General features: G+C 45.5%; 3 protein-coding genes across 3 annotated transcripts; 2 read left to right on the top strand and 1 right to left on the bottom strand.

Moving 5' to 3' along the window:
• Positions 1-869: 869 nt before the first annotated feature.
• LOC119290788 (E3 ubiquitin-protein ligase CSU1-like) lies at positions 870-2,975 on the top strand. The gene is made up of 2 exons (XM_037569438.1): positions 870-1,284; positions 2,138-2,975. The coding sequence occupies exons 1-2, from the start codon at positions 1,046-1,048 to the stop codon at positions 2,811-2,813; spliced, it is 915 nt and encodes a 304-aa protein (XP_037425335.1). The 5' UTR covers positions 870-1,045; the 3' UTR covers positions 2,814-2,975.
• Positions 2,976-3,563: 588 nt separating this feature from the next.
• On the top strand, positions 3,564-5,312 carry LOC119290787 (photosynthetic NDH subunit of lumenal location 1, chloroplastic-like). The gene is made up of 8 exons (XM_037569437.1): positions 3,564-3,708; positions 3,787-3,883; positions 3,970-4,053; positions 4,188-4,261; positions 4,439-4,561; positions 4,638-4,709; positions 4,848-4,944; positions 5,023-5,312. The coding sequence occupies exons 1-8, from the start codon at positions 3,676-3,678 to the stop codon at positions 5,130-5,132; spliced, it is 690 nt and encodes a 229-aa protein (XP_037425334.1). The 5' UTR covers positions 3,564-3,675; the 3' UTR covers positions 5,133-5,312.
• Positions 5,313-5,430: 118 nt separating this feature from the next.
• On the bottom strand, positions 5,431-15,633 carry LOC119290786 (ABC transporter B family member 6-like). The gene is made up of 11 exons (XM_037569436.1): positions 14,796-15,633; positions 11,990-12,044; positions 11,738-11,913; positions 11,438-11,638; positions 10,964-11,223; positions 10,573-10,883; positions 10,273-10,493; positions 9,851-10,191; positions 8,733-9,520; positions 8,380-8,621; positions 5,431-7,027 (listed from the first exon to the last, which is right to left on the bottom strand). Exons 1-11 carry the CDS (start codon positions 15,198-15,200, stop codon positions 5,798-5,800), a joined length of 4,230 nt encoding a protein of 1,409 aa, XP_037425333.1. The 5' UTR covers positions 15,201-15,633; the 3' UTR covers positions 5,431-5,797.
• Between the last annotated feature and the right edge of the window lie 524 nt (positions 15,634-16,157).

Here is a 16,157-nt window from a genome sequence, read left to right as displayed (position 1 = left end):
AGCCTGGTTTCTTGGCTGAAGGGCTGGTTTGCCGACGCGGGAGCAGCAGAAAGAGAGATGATGATTCATGCGCTATATGGCCTATGGTGCGCAAGGAATGAAACATGCGACGGGAAAAGAATCCAGGACGCTCGCGAGCTAGCTGAGAAAGTGCACGCACACATACAAGAGTGGCGCCAAGTTCATGTGGAGGAGCGAACGACCAAGGAAACAAGGAGACCGGACAACTGGAAACCGCCGGAGCCTGGGTGGATCAAGGTGAATGCCGACGAAGCCATGGCGAGGGCGCATGACCGGGGAGGAGGAGGTGTGGTCCTTAGGGATCACCACGGTGCTTTCAGGGGAGGGACTTCTGTCTTCTTCCCGAGCATCACTACTCCACTTCTTGCAGAGATCCTAGCGGCTAGGAGTGTTGTGCAGTTGGCACTTGACACGGACGTTCAGCGCCTTCACGTGGAGCTGGATAATCAGGAGGTGGTGACAATGCTAAATGAAGAATGAAGGAACCTTTCCGCCTTTGGTCCGGTCGTGGAAGAGATAAAGGAGATGTTGAGGTCGTGGCATGAGTTCAGAGTTAGCTGGGTTCGGCGCTCGGCTAATGGAGCAGCGCATGGGTTAGCAAGAGAGGGGGTTTGCAATGAGGTGTCTAGTGTTTATGAATTTCCTCCAGATTGTATTATTCATGTTGTAGCGGATGAGATTCCGAACTTTGTTTAAGCTTTAAATAAAGGCAAGTTCCCCTCAAAAAAAAAGTACTACCCCTTATATTTGGAGAAGAACTTGCAATGAAAAGTCTGAAACTCGCACCGGCCCATAAGTCAAATGACACGGGCCGGTCAGAGGACCGTGACAGACTCGCACAAGTCCCAGCCCGATCCGCCCTTCGTCTCCACTCCACCCGATCAAACCATCATCTCGTCGAGTCCTCTTCCCCTTCAAATCTAGGGTTAGCACTTCGACGACCAGGACCGCATCGCCTTCCTCCTCGTCCCCGCGCCTCCCACCCGCCGGCCGGAAGGGGAGACGAAGGCGAAGCGCAGCCAAGATGCCGCAGCGGCACTCGAAGAACAACAACGACCTCGCCTTCTTCACCTACGAGGAGAAGCGGAAGCTCGGGTACGGCACCCAGCGGGAGCGGCTCGGCAAGGACTCCATCAAGCCCTTCGATGCCTGCTGCCTCTGCCTCAAGCCGCTCATCGACCCGCTCGCCTGCCCCAAGGGCCACACCTTCTGCAAGGAGTGCATCCTCGAGTGCCTCCTCGCGCAGAAGAAGGACATCAAGCGGTAACAGCTCGTCTTTTTTTATTGGGTCCTGATTCGTTTTTGCTTGTTCATCCAAGGACTGGTTAATTCCAGGGAATTTGCATTTTGTTAGCTAGGATTGTGAAATTGGTATGTTTGCGCTCAGATGCTGTGCGGGCTTAAATGTGCAGTCCTGCTCCTAGGATTATAGGGTTCCTCATGGATAGGGCTTGTTGGACTTGTCGTAGTATGCCATTTTCCTTGGTACTATGAGAACTCTTTTAGCACTGTGTTTTAGTTTTGTGGCACCGGAGGTCGCGCGACGAAAGAATATGAGGCGACAATCAAAATTCGATCCTGGGGTGGGTGTTTGTCATGGTACATTGTTTGGATCGGTGGTGTTATGTTGCTAGGACTAGTTATAGTATAGTACTCCCTCCGTCCCATAATATAAGTGTTTTTTACACTAGTGTAATGTCAAAAATGATCTTATATTATGGGACGGACGGAGGGAGTAGTATTGTATGAGCTTATCCCTGAATTTCAAGATAAAATGATCTTGCTTCATCATTGGATTTCTACTAGTATATACTAGGACGGAGGGAGTAGTAAACTAGTACAGTTTTGGTATCCATAAGATCTTGCTTCATCATTGGATCTTGTTTCATCATTGGATCTTGCTTCATCATTGGATCTTGTTTCATCATTGGATCTTGCTTCATCATACTTCCCCATGCCATTTGTCATGAACATTTCTGCAATTGGTCACTGAAGTAGTTTGAATCTATGTTCCTGTTCTCAGTGGACATGCAAAATTGCTGTAATTGCCCTTAAGTTGTCTGCTTGTTCAACCAAATAAAAGTTATGGATTTCTGAGTGTTTTTCCTTCTTCCAGCAAGCTTATAGCTCATGACTCCCAGAAAAAGCAAGAGAAGGAAGAGGAGGAGGAGAAGCTGGTGCTGCAAAAGTCCAAGGAATTGGATGCTTTTGATCAGCAGAATCATGGAGCAGTCCCCCAGTACTATGATCGCAGCGGTTCCCAAGATAAGAATGGTTTTCATGGAGCCAACAGTGTGAAGACTACCTCCTTCGAAGAGGAAGCCCTACGCACCATGAAGGCGTTCTGGCTTCCGTCAGCTACACCCGAAGCTACTGTCAAGGTAGATGCTCCTTCTACTGACACAATCTGTCCCGAGGGGCAGGAGAAGCTCAAGCTGAAATCACTCTTCCCTATTTCTTTCACCGAGGAGAACGCTCGTCAGAAGAGCAATAAGTCAGTGGAGAAAAGCTACATCTGCCCCAGCTGCAAGTCCAATCTCACAAACACAATGTCCCTGGTGGCGATCAGCACCTGTGGCCATGTCTTCTGCAAGAAGTGCTCGGACAAGTTCATAGCAACAGATAAGGTCTGCTTAATGTGCAGCAAACCGTGCAAAGAGAGGAATTTGATTAATTTAGAGAAAGGAGGAACGGGTTTCGCTGCACACGATGACCACCTAGAGGCAAAGAACTTCAAGCATTTAGGGAGTGGTTCTGGACTAGGATTGGTGAAGCCTGCTCCTAAGGCATAGCCTTCAATTATGTAACTGTTGTTGTATAATGCTGTCAGTCATCGTTGTGGCACGAATATATGTAACCTGGATTTTTTAAATGTTTTGATATCTTTTGATACGTATGATCTGGAACAAACGATACTCAGGTTTTTCATCCAAGTGATAATGTGCTTGCGGTTTTGCTCCATGCAGTATCTATGGATTTCTTTGGCGCTTGACTGTCTTACCAGTTTTATATGTTGTCACACTGGAGATTCTGCATGAGCAAACCTCGCTGTAAGAGCAGATATTCGTTTGCCTTGTAGTACCATCATGCTTTGTTCACATTCAGAACTTGGGGCCTCTTTGGAACTTCTGGAAGGATAAAAAAAATATGCAATCCAAAGAGTCCCTAGTGGTAAGCAGTACTATAAGTCTGTAACATATCCCTTTGCAGTGAGATGGCTTTTGCATTTCTGCAAATTCTGTGGTGAGATGACTCTTGCATCTCTACAGATTATGCCTCCATCTATGTAGTTAAACCACAGGAAACGGAGAATGCGTTAGGCCTGCCATATATCTCTACAAAATCACCACAGGAAAACAAACCAAAACTGACCAAGTTATGAGCTACTACCTCCGTCCCAAAATATAAGACGATTTTGCTGTTATTCTAGCACTATCCATCAGAAGGGAATGAATGGTCCCCTTTTGTCAGCCGGTGGCCAGTACAAAACAATGAAACAAAAGGTTTTGAAAAGGATAATGGAAACGCTGACCTGGCAGCCTTGGCTTCCACCCACGCACATGGAGAAGCTTACGGACCACAGTCCAGCTCCAGCAGCAACAGATAGCCAACCAACCTGGGGCAGGCTAGGATCAGAGCTCCACCGAAGGTGAAATGGCAAGCCTGCAGAGCTTGATTTCCAAACAGGTATGTGCTTGAATGAACCCTGTTATCATCCTTCTCTTGATTTCGTTCCTGGATTTAGAAACTCGGTGTTGTCTTCAGTTGATTGCGCCGAACTGTACGGCTAGTGCCAGGCTGAATGGGGCTCCTCCTTCGGTGGTGAACGCGAGCTCGAGCGAAGCATCCTCGGATGAGAAGAGTAATTCTCGTCTCTCAATGTGTTTTTAAAGGTTGGCACAGGAAAAAAAATTGTTGATAGAATCACTCTTCCTGACCTTATTATAGAGGTCACAAAAAGGAGATTAGCACTGCTTGGTGCTGGGGCATTATCCACTGTCCTATTAAACAGCAGCTCTGCATATGCTGAAGGTATGCCCATTATTAATTGTTCAGTTTCACTTCCATGGCAGCCGATATGCAACTATGCAAGTTATCAACTTGTTAAACATTAGCATGTAGGATTGTGTGAGCTAATGCTAACTGGAGCTGTTCCTAGATTTCAGAAGTACCAAAGAACTACCGCTCTTACGTCGATGCAAACGACGGATATTCATACCTCTACCCAGCTGATTGGAGGGTAATTTGTCATGTTTACTAGTACTCCCTCCGTCCCATAATATAAGATCTTATTACATCAGACGGAGTAGTAAATTAGTGTGCAAGAAGGACAATTCAGATGCCAAAAAAGTTTCTAAGTCATTGGCTCTCGTGGATTTCACATAACCCTTTTGTTCCCCCGGATGCTTCATGTCAGGATTTCGACTTCTTGGGCCATGATTCAGCGTTCAAGGACCGTAATGTGCAGCTGCAGTCTGTCCGTGTGGCCTTCGTTCCTACTCAGAAAACAGACATTCGTGACCTAGGCCCAATGGATGAGGTACGCCTGGATTTTCTGGACTTTGGACCAGATCGTGTCTTCCCTTTCTTCTGACCACTGCTTCATCTTCCCTCAGGCGATCTTCAATTTGGTAACCGAAGTGTACGCTGCCCCGAACCAGATACCAACGATCTATGAAATGCAAGAGGTTTGCAGTTTCATCCACTGCTTGCATTGCAGTTTTTAAGTAGTCGAAAAAAAAACGACCAGACATAGAATTCCCGATCTGCTACGCTGCAAAGATCGAAAAAATGAGCAGTTACTTTGTTGTGCTGTAAATTGGCAGCGTACGGTGGATGGCAGGAACTACTGGACATTTGAGTACGATCTGGAGGCGCCGGGCTACGGCGTGTCGGCGTTTGCGACGGTCGCCATCGGGAACGGTACACGTTCATGGGGATTCTGATCATATGTTTCCCCTCCGGTGGACACGAAGCTGAGTTGGTGTTGGTTTTTGGCAGGGAGGTACTACACGCTGATCGTGACGGCTAACGAGCGGCGGTGGAGCAGGCTGCGCAACAAGCTCAAAGTCGTCGCCGACTCCTTCAAGATCTCGGACTTGAACGCGTGATTGAGCAAGCTGCTCATGTCCGTCGGCACCACCATCCCACCGGTGCAACGAATCTGTATTACTCATACATCTAGCTATTCATGCTTGCACGAATTAGTAGAACCAGTATACATGAATTAGTGGTCAAAAAAATTACTTCTTTAAAACAATATATTGAGGAACCACAGGGAGTATGATTCCTAGGACAATTCGTCACGGCTGTTCTTGTTTCCAGGGGGTACTCGACAGAGTCTGTTTGAATGAACAAACGACAATCCACATGATCATCGCTAAACATGCATAATCAAATCACCAGGAATTCAACCTATTTATAAGACTTTTCTTTACACACCTGAGTCATCAAATCGGCGCATTACAAAGGTGAAATGAATCGAGTGAGCAGAACCTCCCAAAGAATGTTTGCAACTCATATATTACAACAATTACAATGCCCTCCCACCAAACTTGCTAACTATTTCCAGGATAGAAGTTCCCTACAGATTCAACACAACTAGTCATCTCAATCTCCAGTCGAAAATTTTGTCAAGACCAGGTCACCTTTCTGCGCATTCACAACATCGCCAGCAGCTCCAACCATGGAGTTACGTGGCTGGACAGAGAGCGACAGGGGGGACTTGATCATGCCCTAAGATAATTTACACCTACCAAACCCAACATTAATTACATTAGCCTAGACGATGCTGGCGAAGGCCCTTGCCAAAATGGGGCTGCATCAATCTAACATACAGACCGTTCAGGTCCATCAGAGAGTCATGTGTGCCCTGCTCAACTATCCTACCACCATTTAGGACAACAATGTTATCCACATGCTTCATCATCGCTGCCCTGTGCGCTATCAGGACAGTCGTCTTGTTCCCCATGACCAATGTGTCAAGAGCTTCCTGTACCACTCTACTTGATTCAGACTCGATCGCAGAGCTGGCCTCGTCCAACAGCAATATGGGCGCATTCTTCAAAACCACTCTAGCAATGGCAATACGTTGCTTCTGCCCAGGTGTCAGATCAACCCCTCGCATTCCCACATGAGTGTCATAGCCATGTGGCAAGCTACTAATGAAATGATGAGCATTTGCTATCCTTGCAGCTTCCTTCATCTCAGCCTCCGTTGCATTGTGCCTTGCATAGATAATGTTCTCCCTTATTGTTGTCGAGAAAATGACGGGCTCTTGCTGAATTAGGCCCATGTGGCTTCGTAACCATCTCAGGTTGAACGATTTCAGATCTCGGCCATCCAGCAGAACTTGACCAGACATTGGGTCATAAAATCTCTCAATTAAGGAAATGATAGTGCTCTTCCCGGATCCTGAAACACCCACCACTGCAACTGTTTGCCCACCGCTCACCTTAAGATTAAAATTGCTCAGCACAAAGATTTCTGGACGAACTGGATAGGAGAAATCAACATTCTTGAATTCAATGCTCCCATAGACATTGGGTGGTTTCAGGCCAGTGTTGTCATCAGGATCGATCTTTGGCTCTCGGTCAATAATTTCAAACACTGAAGTGAGAGACTTCCGCCGCTTAAGTATGTATGGGGCAAGCCCAAAGGGCTCCACCAATGCAAATGATGCAAACGAGAATAGAATGTACTGTTTTAGCCCCGTGGCGATTGTCAGGCGCTGCTGGTCCACTGAGGTGGCAATGTACCACAGAAGGAGGGCGTTGCAGGCAAAAAGAAGAAACTGCGAGAAGCCAAAACCGAAGCCTATAGCCAACCCGTGCACAAGACTTTGCTTCAGTATCTTACCAAGGTGTAATCTGTAGAGTTCCATTATCTTGTCTCCAGCACAAAAAGCAACAACGGTGTAAATGTTGCGGACTGCATCTTCAAGTACTAATGAAGCCTTTCTATGCATCTCCTGGATTCCTTTTGAGAAGCCAGCAAGCCATAATTTCTGTAAAATGGTTTATCATATCAATTTAAAACATGCCTATTTGCACCAGTTCTAACATAAAATATCCAGTATCAAGTTACTGAATGCCAAATTGTGAAATATATCCATGCAGTTCAAGATTAGTGTTGCAAATTTCAGTTTTAACAGGTCAGGCAATTAAATAATTATATGGACACTGTATTATTAGGGAATACTAAATACTCCCTCCGTTCCTAAATATAAGGTGTATTAGTTTTTCAAAAAGTCAACTTCTATCTATGTTTGACCAACTTCACAGCAAAATATATAAAGATTTATAATACTAAATATATAAAATGTAAAAATATAGTTCTTGATGAATCTAGTGATAATGATTTGGTATTCTAGATATTGATATTTTTGTCTATAAACTTGGTCAAACTTAAGAGAAGTTTGACTTTTTGAAAAAATAATACACCTTATATTGAGGAACGGAGGGAGTATGTGACTACAGAAAGAGAGTGCAAATCGTGTTGATTATTGACAGGAAAGGCCATTTGTAACAGGATCAAAAATATTTCTAAAGTTTGAAATGTGCACCAACCCTTAAAAAATAATAAAGATCATATTTGCAAGGTGGAAAATACCCTTTGGGCATGGTGGTAAGTGGTAACTACACCTGATAACTGATTTTATTTTTAAAAAATTCAGAAAAAGTCCGCTCCAAAACTTTTTCCCAACAAACTTGAGCTGTCGTTTCTGTCATACAAAAATATTCTGTAACAAAATATTCTCTGACAAATTCTGACAAGAACGATGAATTTTCCAGGAATATAGCGTGAACAGTACCTCGTATATAGTGACAATTTGTTTTTTTACGTCCACAACAACACGAGAGTCATTTCTTCGCGAAAGATTTTATACGAGTGCAATAACAAATCTACTTCGTCCGCAAAAAGTTTCAGATTTTTTTTTACTTTCTTACAAATTACTAATTTTAAAAAAATCAGGTGCAATTACACCCGAGAGCCAAACGTTCCCGTCCTTCGCAAGGTGGTATATACTAGAGCCACATGCTCAAGTGACAATTTCCAAACCATCCAGGGCCCAGTGAGTTTGCTTTCTTAGACTTAACTTGTATGGGTCCCTTTTAAGTTTTAACATCCAAGGTAATATAAAAATAACCTAGGCAGCACTTGGATCAACCCCAGTATTTTGTTTCCGAAAAGGCCCTGTGTGATATATTTAAGGGTTTTCAGTACCGAACTCTCAGTATACACAAAAATGCACAATGATCTCGTCAACAGACACTACAACTTCTGTTAACATGCCAAAATATGCTATCAGACTTTTGAGGTGATAATATAGACCAAAAAACCTTCAGGCTGTATTACCTGTGCAATGGCAGAGATAACAAGAACAGGTAAAGTTGCAAGTGCAACAAGCGCCACACGCCACCCCAACAACATTCCAATGAGAAGAGCTACAGAAACCGCAGCAGTGTCTTGTATGAATATGGAAAGACGGTTACTGAATGCAGCACGGACAAATGTAGCATCGTTTGCTAGGCGCATGGATAGTGTATCAGCACTGTTCTCCTCTTTGTCAAACCATCCAGCCTCATTGCGCAGCATTGCTGTGAAAGAACTAAATTAGTGTGGAATTCTAGAAGATCCAATCTAACTTCACGATTGCAGCAGACTACAAAAAAAAGCAGCTCATTTGTATAAAGGCACAGAGAGCATACCGGAGAACATCATTCTTCTTATACGTTCAGTCATCTTCTCTCCCATAATTCCAAAATAGAAATGTTGCAACCAGTTGACCAGCACTGTAATAACACCCATTCCTACTATGAATAAACACCACCTGTTCACTTCATGGTGCATGTCACTAACTTCTATTTGATAATATGCTGACACTGTAAGTGCTATTGTGTAAGCCAGGAGTGGATTAAATGAGCCAAATATAGCAGCACCAATTGTGCCTAAGAGAGCATAAGGCCATTCAGCAATGCTAAGTGCTGCCAGTCTCCAAAATGATGGTGGCTTGTGATGTTGCAATTCATCAGGTTCACTCTGTTCAGAACTTGTATCATCCTGTTCACTCTGTGGTCTACTAAAAGTTTGTGAATGTGAACGCTCATTCTTTGGATCAGAAGTCAAAAGAGGAGATATAGGCGAGTCAGGTCCTGCATTCTTTGAAGATTGCCGTTGTATGGGATGGATGTCAACTTTCGGAAGGTTGGGCAATTCCATTTCAAAACTGTCATGTCTCTTGATGGATGGTGCTCTTTCAGTTGTAACTAAAGGTATTCCATTATCTATAGTTTGTTCTGGAGGTGGGCTTCGATCCTTTGGTGAATCATGGGAATTTCTGGTGGTGTCTGATCGCCAAAATTGAAGCATGCCATGTGTTCTTTGAAGAGAAGGTGATTTTGCCATCTTAGGAGAGGATGATTCTTGAAAATTTTGGCTGATTGGTGGATCCTCAAATTGGAGTGACTTGCGCTCTCTACTATTCTTGGTGGGCATCCTGAGAAAGATTGACAGAGTAAAATATAGTAGCTCTGGTTAAATAGTGCAAATCTAGCACAGCTTGAACAAAGTAAGAACAACCAGGTTAATCGCTATTTCTTCAGCTCAGTAGCTAGATGCTCACAGCATTAAGGATATTTTGGAAATTAGCATATAAACAAGTATCAAATTATCCAGGACTGGACAGAGTTTTATTTCTTATAATTATGCCAGCTAGATCCCCGACACAGAACCCTTGGTTAGTCTAGACTGAAAAACAATGTGATACTAAATCCAAACTAATGCAAACTCACTCTTACCAGGAGATTGTCCAGAAAAAACAGCTTACCTCTTAGGAAGTTTTGTTGCTTCCTCACATCTCAAAAGCTCGGCATAAAGGCCATCCAAGTTTAGCAATTCATCATGTGTCCCCATTTCAACAAGATGTCCCTCCTCCATTACAGCTATGTAATCAGCATGTTTAATGAGGCTAAGGCGCCTAGCTATTATAATGGTCGACCTTCCCAGCATGAGAACATCTAATGCTCCTTGCACAGCCTTTTCAGCTTCAAAATCAAGTCCTCCCGTGACTTCGTCAAGTAAGAGAATTGATGGACTCGAAAGCACAGCACGAGCAATAGAAATTTTGATCTTCTGTTCATCAGTCAACGCCATACCAGCTCGACCAACCTAGGGAGGTAAATAAAATCAGAATGGTAACAAAATGGACGACTGGAGCATCCATGCCTAATTATTTGGCACCGCCATTACCTGTGTTTCATATCCCTTTTCGAGTGAACTGATGAACCCATGAGCATGTGCTGTCTTGGCTGCTTCTTCTATCTGATCAAAGGTAGCAAATCTTCCATAAGCAATGTTTTCGCGGATGCTCAAACTCAGCAGTGCAGGTTCTTGTGTAACCAGACCAATTTGGCTTCTTAACCATTCTACTTTCAAATTCTTGATATTTTCCCCATCCAGCAGGACTTCCCCTGAAAACATAAAAAGAGCTGTCTTAGCAAATGGGGAAACTTGGAGATGAAAATCAAAGATGCTTCTCAATGATGTTACCTAACGTTGGATCGTAGAACCTTTCCATTAGAGGAATTATGCTGCTTTTCCCTGAGCCATTTCTACCAACAAGTGCAACAGTTTTTCTGGCTGGTACACTGAGAAAGAAACCACTTAAAATTGGAATTTCAGGGCGTGAGAGATAACTGAAGTACACGTTTCTGAATTCGATGTTTCCCTGCACTTGGGGTATAGTGGTCCCTTCCAGATTGGTGCTTGAAGTTGAACGACTTATCATCTCATATAGTCTATAAGCAGCAATTCGCCCTTGTTCAAATGAATAGAAGTTTGTAGCTGCTTGGTTCAGACCACTAAAAATCAGGAAAATATATTAGGTAAAGACACTATTGATGGAGGGAAACAGGGGAATGTATAGGATTATGTTGCTTACAGGCCACTCAAAATTACTGCAAATAAAGCTACCACAACTTGACCACCATCAGCTTTCCCACGAGAAATTAGGTGTCTTCCAACCCAGAGTTGCAAAGCACAGGAACAGATGGCCAGTCCATAGGTAAATCCAAGGCCAATTCCTTGGACAAGACTTATCAAAATTCCATATCTTAGAGTTGCTTGAAGTGAGGTAGCATAGGAGTACTTTGCAAGAGTTTCATTGGTAAAAGCATATAGTGTCCTGATGTATGAGGTGGCCTGCACATCCACATGTTTTTGTCAAGTAAAATCGGAACCGATTACATTTGGACATATTATTTGTACATGCTACAGGAATATAGTGCAATGCACATACAAAGAGTGGGGAAATATCTGATCTGGGAAATAGTGTTCTTTCTCAATGTTAAAAGGTGGATATTTGTAAACAAATGCGCAAGAAATGGACAGCATGGCGAAGTTCACAGGGAGAAACCTGTTCAGCAATACTAGCCGCTTCGGCATACGCATCTTGAATGTTTTCAGCCAGTCTATGGAGAAATATGTTAGATATTCCTCCTGCAGCGACAATCAAGGGTCCAGTCGCAAGAGTTAGAAGTGCTATTTGCCAACAATTGAGCAGGCCAACAATGAGACCACCGACGAATGTGGCCATATTGTGTATGTAGTTGCCTACCTACAAAAGCACCGAGTTGTTAGAACAGACCAAAACGATCAAAGTTCATGCTGCGAACATACTCATACAGCAGCCAAAGCATATTCGCTCTGAACTTACTTTCTCACTAATTGCTGACTGAATCAGCAATACGTCACTCAGAACTTGACTAACTATATCACCGTTGTTTCCATATGTATCAAAGAAGCTCATGTCTTGATTTAGCAAGACCTGGACATATTTTGATCTGATGACAGCAGTTTGCCGTTCCCCGGTGAGAATCCAGCATGATACCTCTGGAGAATCAAAAATTACATTAGGTACATACACATGCTGAGCGAGAAAATATTTAAACGAAGGTTCTTAACTTACCTATCCATCCTGCAACAAAAACACCAGCGGCTATGTAGATGATATACAGAGCATGCTGCAAATGAAACAGCATAAGACGTGAAGATTGTAATAGAAAAAGGTATATGGATTGGGCAGTATAATGCATTGAATAGAAGTGCTAAAACATGTGCATATACTCTACAAAGCATGGACACGGCTGGAAGTGCCGAACTGCCGTTCTGATACGGCAGGATACGGGGATACGGCAGGATACGCCGGGATACGCGAACTTTGCAGTGTCCCCCGAATTTCGATTTTGAAAAAAGAAAAAAGAAACGCAGGGATACGCTGGGACACGTGCGGGATACGTTTGGGACACAGCCTCGGCCCAACCCAGTATACCTAACCTATTTGCAGGAACTCCCGCACACTCTCGACTCAAGGACGAGGTGCTCCCTCCCAGCCTCCCCGCGCCGCCAGCCTCCTGGATCGAAGCCGCCGCCGGCGGCGACGCCTGGATTCGACCAGCGACCGCTGGTGCTACCCCCAGCCTCGCAGGTAACCCAGCAGCCTCTCCCCTCTCCTCTTTCCTCAACCTCTTCCTCTTTTATCCTTCAGATTTGCTTGTGCTGCTGGATGTTGCTTGCTGGCTTGCTGCTTGCTTGTGCTGCCGCTTATGCTGGTGGTGCTGCTGCTCATGCTTGTGCTGCTGCTTCTCATGCTTGCATTGTCTTCCAATTATGTCTTGTCTTCTAATCTTCTGTACTGTCTGTGTTTGATGTGTTTTGCAAGATAGATGCAGCTTGCAATGACAACATGACATGGGGGGATGAGGATCAATCAATCATCACTTGATAAAAGAGACACCAAATGGGGCACTATCCTCTATTATGACCTCTTTCTCATTAATTTTCTGTCTTAATTGTATATTATATGGCATATTTTATTTTATTTTATATATACTCGCCGTATCCCCGAATGGCTGTTTTTGAAAAATGCCGTATCACGTATCCCGTATGCGTATCCCCGTCTTTCCGTCCCCGTGTCCATGCTTTTTAGCATATACTTGCACTCCTTTAGATTAAAATAGATTATTTAGTTAATAGTTGATTGTTTTAGTTACAGAAAGAATATATTGCTAATCTAGTATAATAATTAATTAATTGAATTTTGGAGGTTGAGTTCATTTATTGAAAAAGAATTAATCCTTCTCTACTCAACTCGAGCCATTCGCTGAGGTTGGAAATTTAATAATGAATAAATCTTAAGCAAACTTGTTTAGTCGTCTTTTTCAAACTTTTACTTTCGGCGCCTCTCCTCTAGTGTACCCGAGACCTTGAGGGGGAACACAGACAAGAAGACTTCCACATCATAACCTCCTTTCTCGGTTGACTGCCTGGACTGAAACCAGACTCGCTGGAAAAACTCATTTCACAATGATAACTATCTTTCAAACAGGACCACTGCTTAATCTTTCAAACAGGACTACTGCTTAAAGCCTAACAAGACCCACCACGACTGGCTCACTTGTTTAAAGGAGTAATAAAACACGTTGAACTAGCTAACAGGACATAGGCCAACAGTGAAACTCAACAGAACTGACTCCAATACAGATATTGAGGTGAGACTACAAGCCACCACCTCACCCTGCTCACTTGCTTCTCACATACAGATCCCCAATGGCAAGCAGGAAGAAACTTCATGTCATCTTCTGTGGTTATGATCGACACTTCTTCACATGCTCCCACTATTTTCATCAGTCGCCAATTAAAAGAGTAAACAATAAGAGCCGTTTTTTGTGGGCATCCTGCCCGATCAAGGAAAGCCAAAATTGGTATAAATGTCATACATCTTCACCAGACACACATCTTGAAGTATACAGAGCTAAACTAACGGCATTCCATTTGCACTATGTACAGGCACCAATTCACCAATATGAGACCTAACAGGACCAGCCACGATGTGTTCAGTTTTGCGTATCCCGGCTTGTCAGCAAAGCTAAAACAATACAACTCAATCCAATAGGCAACCTCAGGCCCTGCCATGCTGCAATCCTCTAAGTCTGCTAGACAAACAGCACAATAAATCGACGCTGCCTAAGAAATTGCAACACCCGAATTCCAGAATACACCGCCAACACATACCTGCCATGACAAAAAAAAGGCAGGCGCTAGGCAATCGCAAAACTCCTAGCGTTTAATGTGCGCTTTGGTCAGAAAAGCGCAAGGCGGTGGCAAAACACACAATTAGCACCTACCGCTTCTTTTTTCCTTGGCTGATATTAATACCTAACACCATAGGCACAAGTGCACAAAAACCAAACCTGCCCTCCAGCCGCAATCAGCCAATCACCCACAAGGCCACAGCTAGAAGCCAAGGAGACATATCACATCGTCAAGCAAACCCGCCAACTTAGAATGTGCATAATTTCATGGCAAAATTTACATCCAAAAGATCCAAATGCACTGATTCTAGATGATATGTAACCTAAGTCATAAATATAACTGCTACGCACAAAATTTTGCAGTGCGGCGATCAATTTTCAGCTGGTAAATCTTCCGAACCCTAGTTATCAATATTGTAGGTGACCAAACAGCACGCAACAAACTAAGTATGAGCTGCTTTAGGGTTTACACATGTACTGAAAATAGCACACAAATAAGTAAGAACGTAGAGCATATGTACCATAAGTATAGCAAGCGCAAAAAGTTACAAAAAAAAAAACTTCCCAGCCCCAATAATAGCAAAATTAAAGAATAGCAAATTCGGCTCCGGCAATAAATATCACGTAGTAGATCCTGTGATGCGTGCAATTAAGAGACGAGCATCTGAAGCATCAGCTTACCTGCTTGAATTGGTTGAGCAGCTCGTCGCTACGGCCGTGGAGAGCAGACTGAATCCGTTCAGAGTCGAGCAAATTCAAGGACCTCCCGAAGTAGTGCAGGTAGACGACGAGTGCCGCGCCGTGGGCGGCGGCGGCGAGCGCGCCAGCGGCCATGAGCGCCCAGTCGAGGCCGTCGGCGAAGTCGAAGAGCCTCCAGAAGGAGACCGCGGCGGGAGGGGGCTCGACCTCGTCCTCCTCCACATCCTCATCGTCGGCGCCTTCCCCCTCCCTGACCCCGACGCCAGCATCCCCCGACGGCCCGTCCCCGTACGGCGACGGGGACTCCGGCGGCTCCGAGACCTCGGAGACCGGCGTGAGCGGCTGCACGTGCGGCGAAGCCCAGCCGAAGAGCCCACTGGGCACCATCTCCTCCGCGGAACCCCTGGAGAAGCCGACGACGCCGTGCAGAGACCTAGGATTGGGGTGAGCTCATCACAACAGCTTAGCTCGGCGAGGAGGGACGGCGGGCGTCGGCGGCGGCGACAAGGTCTCCTCCGAAGCAGCCGCCTCCGATTAGATTAACCTCCCAGAGACCGAGACTACCGCACAAGAAAAGAAAGGGGCCTTTCCTTTTAAAATCTACTCGGTGGCACACGGCAACGCGAGAGAAGGCGTCGAGGAGACCCGGTCAGAGGAATTCGGCCGCGCCTCCCACGCAAGAGCACGCGACGCAACGAGCAAAACCCTCCCACTCCGGCCAGCGGCTGCCCGTCGCCGGCGAGGAGGCGTTCGCGGTCGCGGTCGCGGTCGTGGGTGGGATTATTCTGGTGCGCGGGGTCAGTGCGGGCAGGGGAGCGGAAGGAGGGAGGGAGGCGTGTGCGCTTGACTGATTGCGGTGTGATGGGCGGGGGCCCACGTGTCGGTGGCCTTTGCGCCGGGGGTAGGTGCAAAGCAAAGCTGGCGACGAGGACCGCCGGGCCCAGATGGCGGCGTGGGGAGCCGGGCCGGGCCCCCGAGTCTCGCGCGTACGGCCGGGGTGGGGGAGCCGCTGCAGTGACAGCGGTGGAGGTGGCTGGAATTTCTCGGGGGTGTTAAAACTAGGCGGGCGGGGATTGGTGCGGAAAGGTCTCGTGGGCATCGAAGGTGGCGGGGCCCGTGGGACCGGCGGAATGAGCTGTGCTGTTTTAGCCTTGGCTTTCCCTTGGCTTTGCTAGGGGCACGCCAGCGCAGAGCTGGACGCGCCGTGGTTGCTCCATGCGCCGCTACGGACTGCCTTGTTGCTCATGGAATTGCTTCATGTCCCTTTTCCTAGTAAATGTCTTGTACCCGCGTGTGAGATGTGTTAGGATGGGACAATATTCCCATGAATGCTCTTATGTGCAC

Source organism: Triticum dicoccoides, chromosome 4B (assembly GCF_002162155.2).
Source record: "Triticum dicoccoides isolate Atlit2015 ecotype Zavitan chromosome 4B, WEW_v2.0, whole genome shotgun sequence".
In the NCBI taxonomy this organism is placed as follows: Eukaryota; Viridiplantae; Streptophyta; class Magnoliopsida; order Poales; family Poaceae; genus Triticum; species Triticum dicoccoides.
Note: the sequence above shows the minus strand (reverse complement) of the source record. Positions and strands in the feature narration are given on the sequence as shown.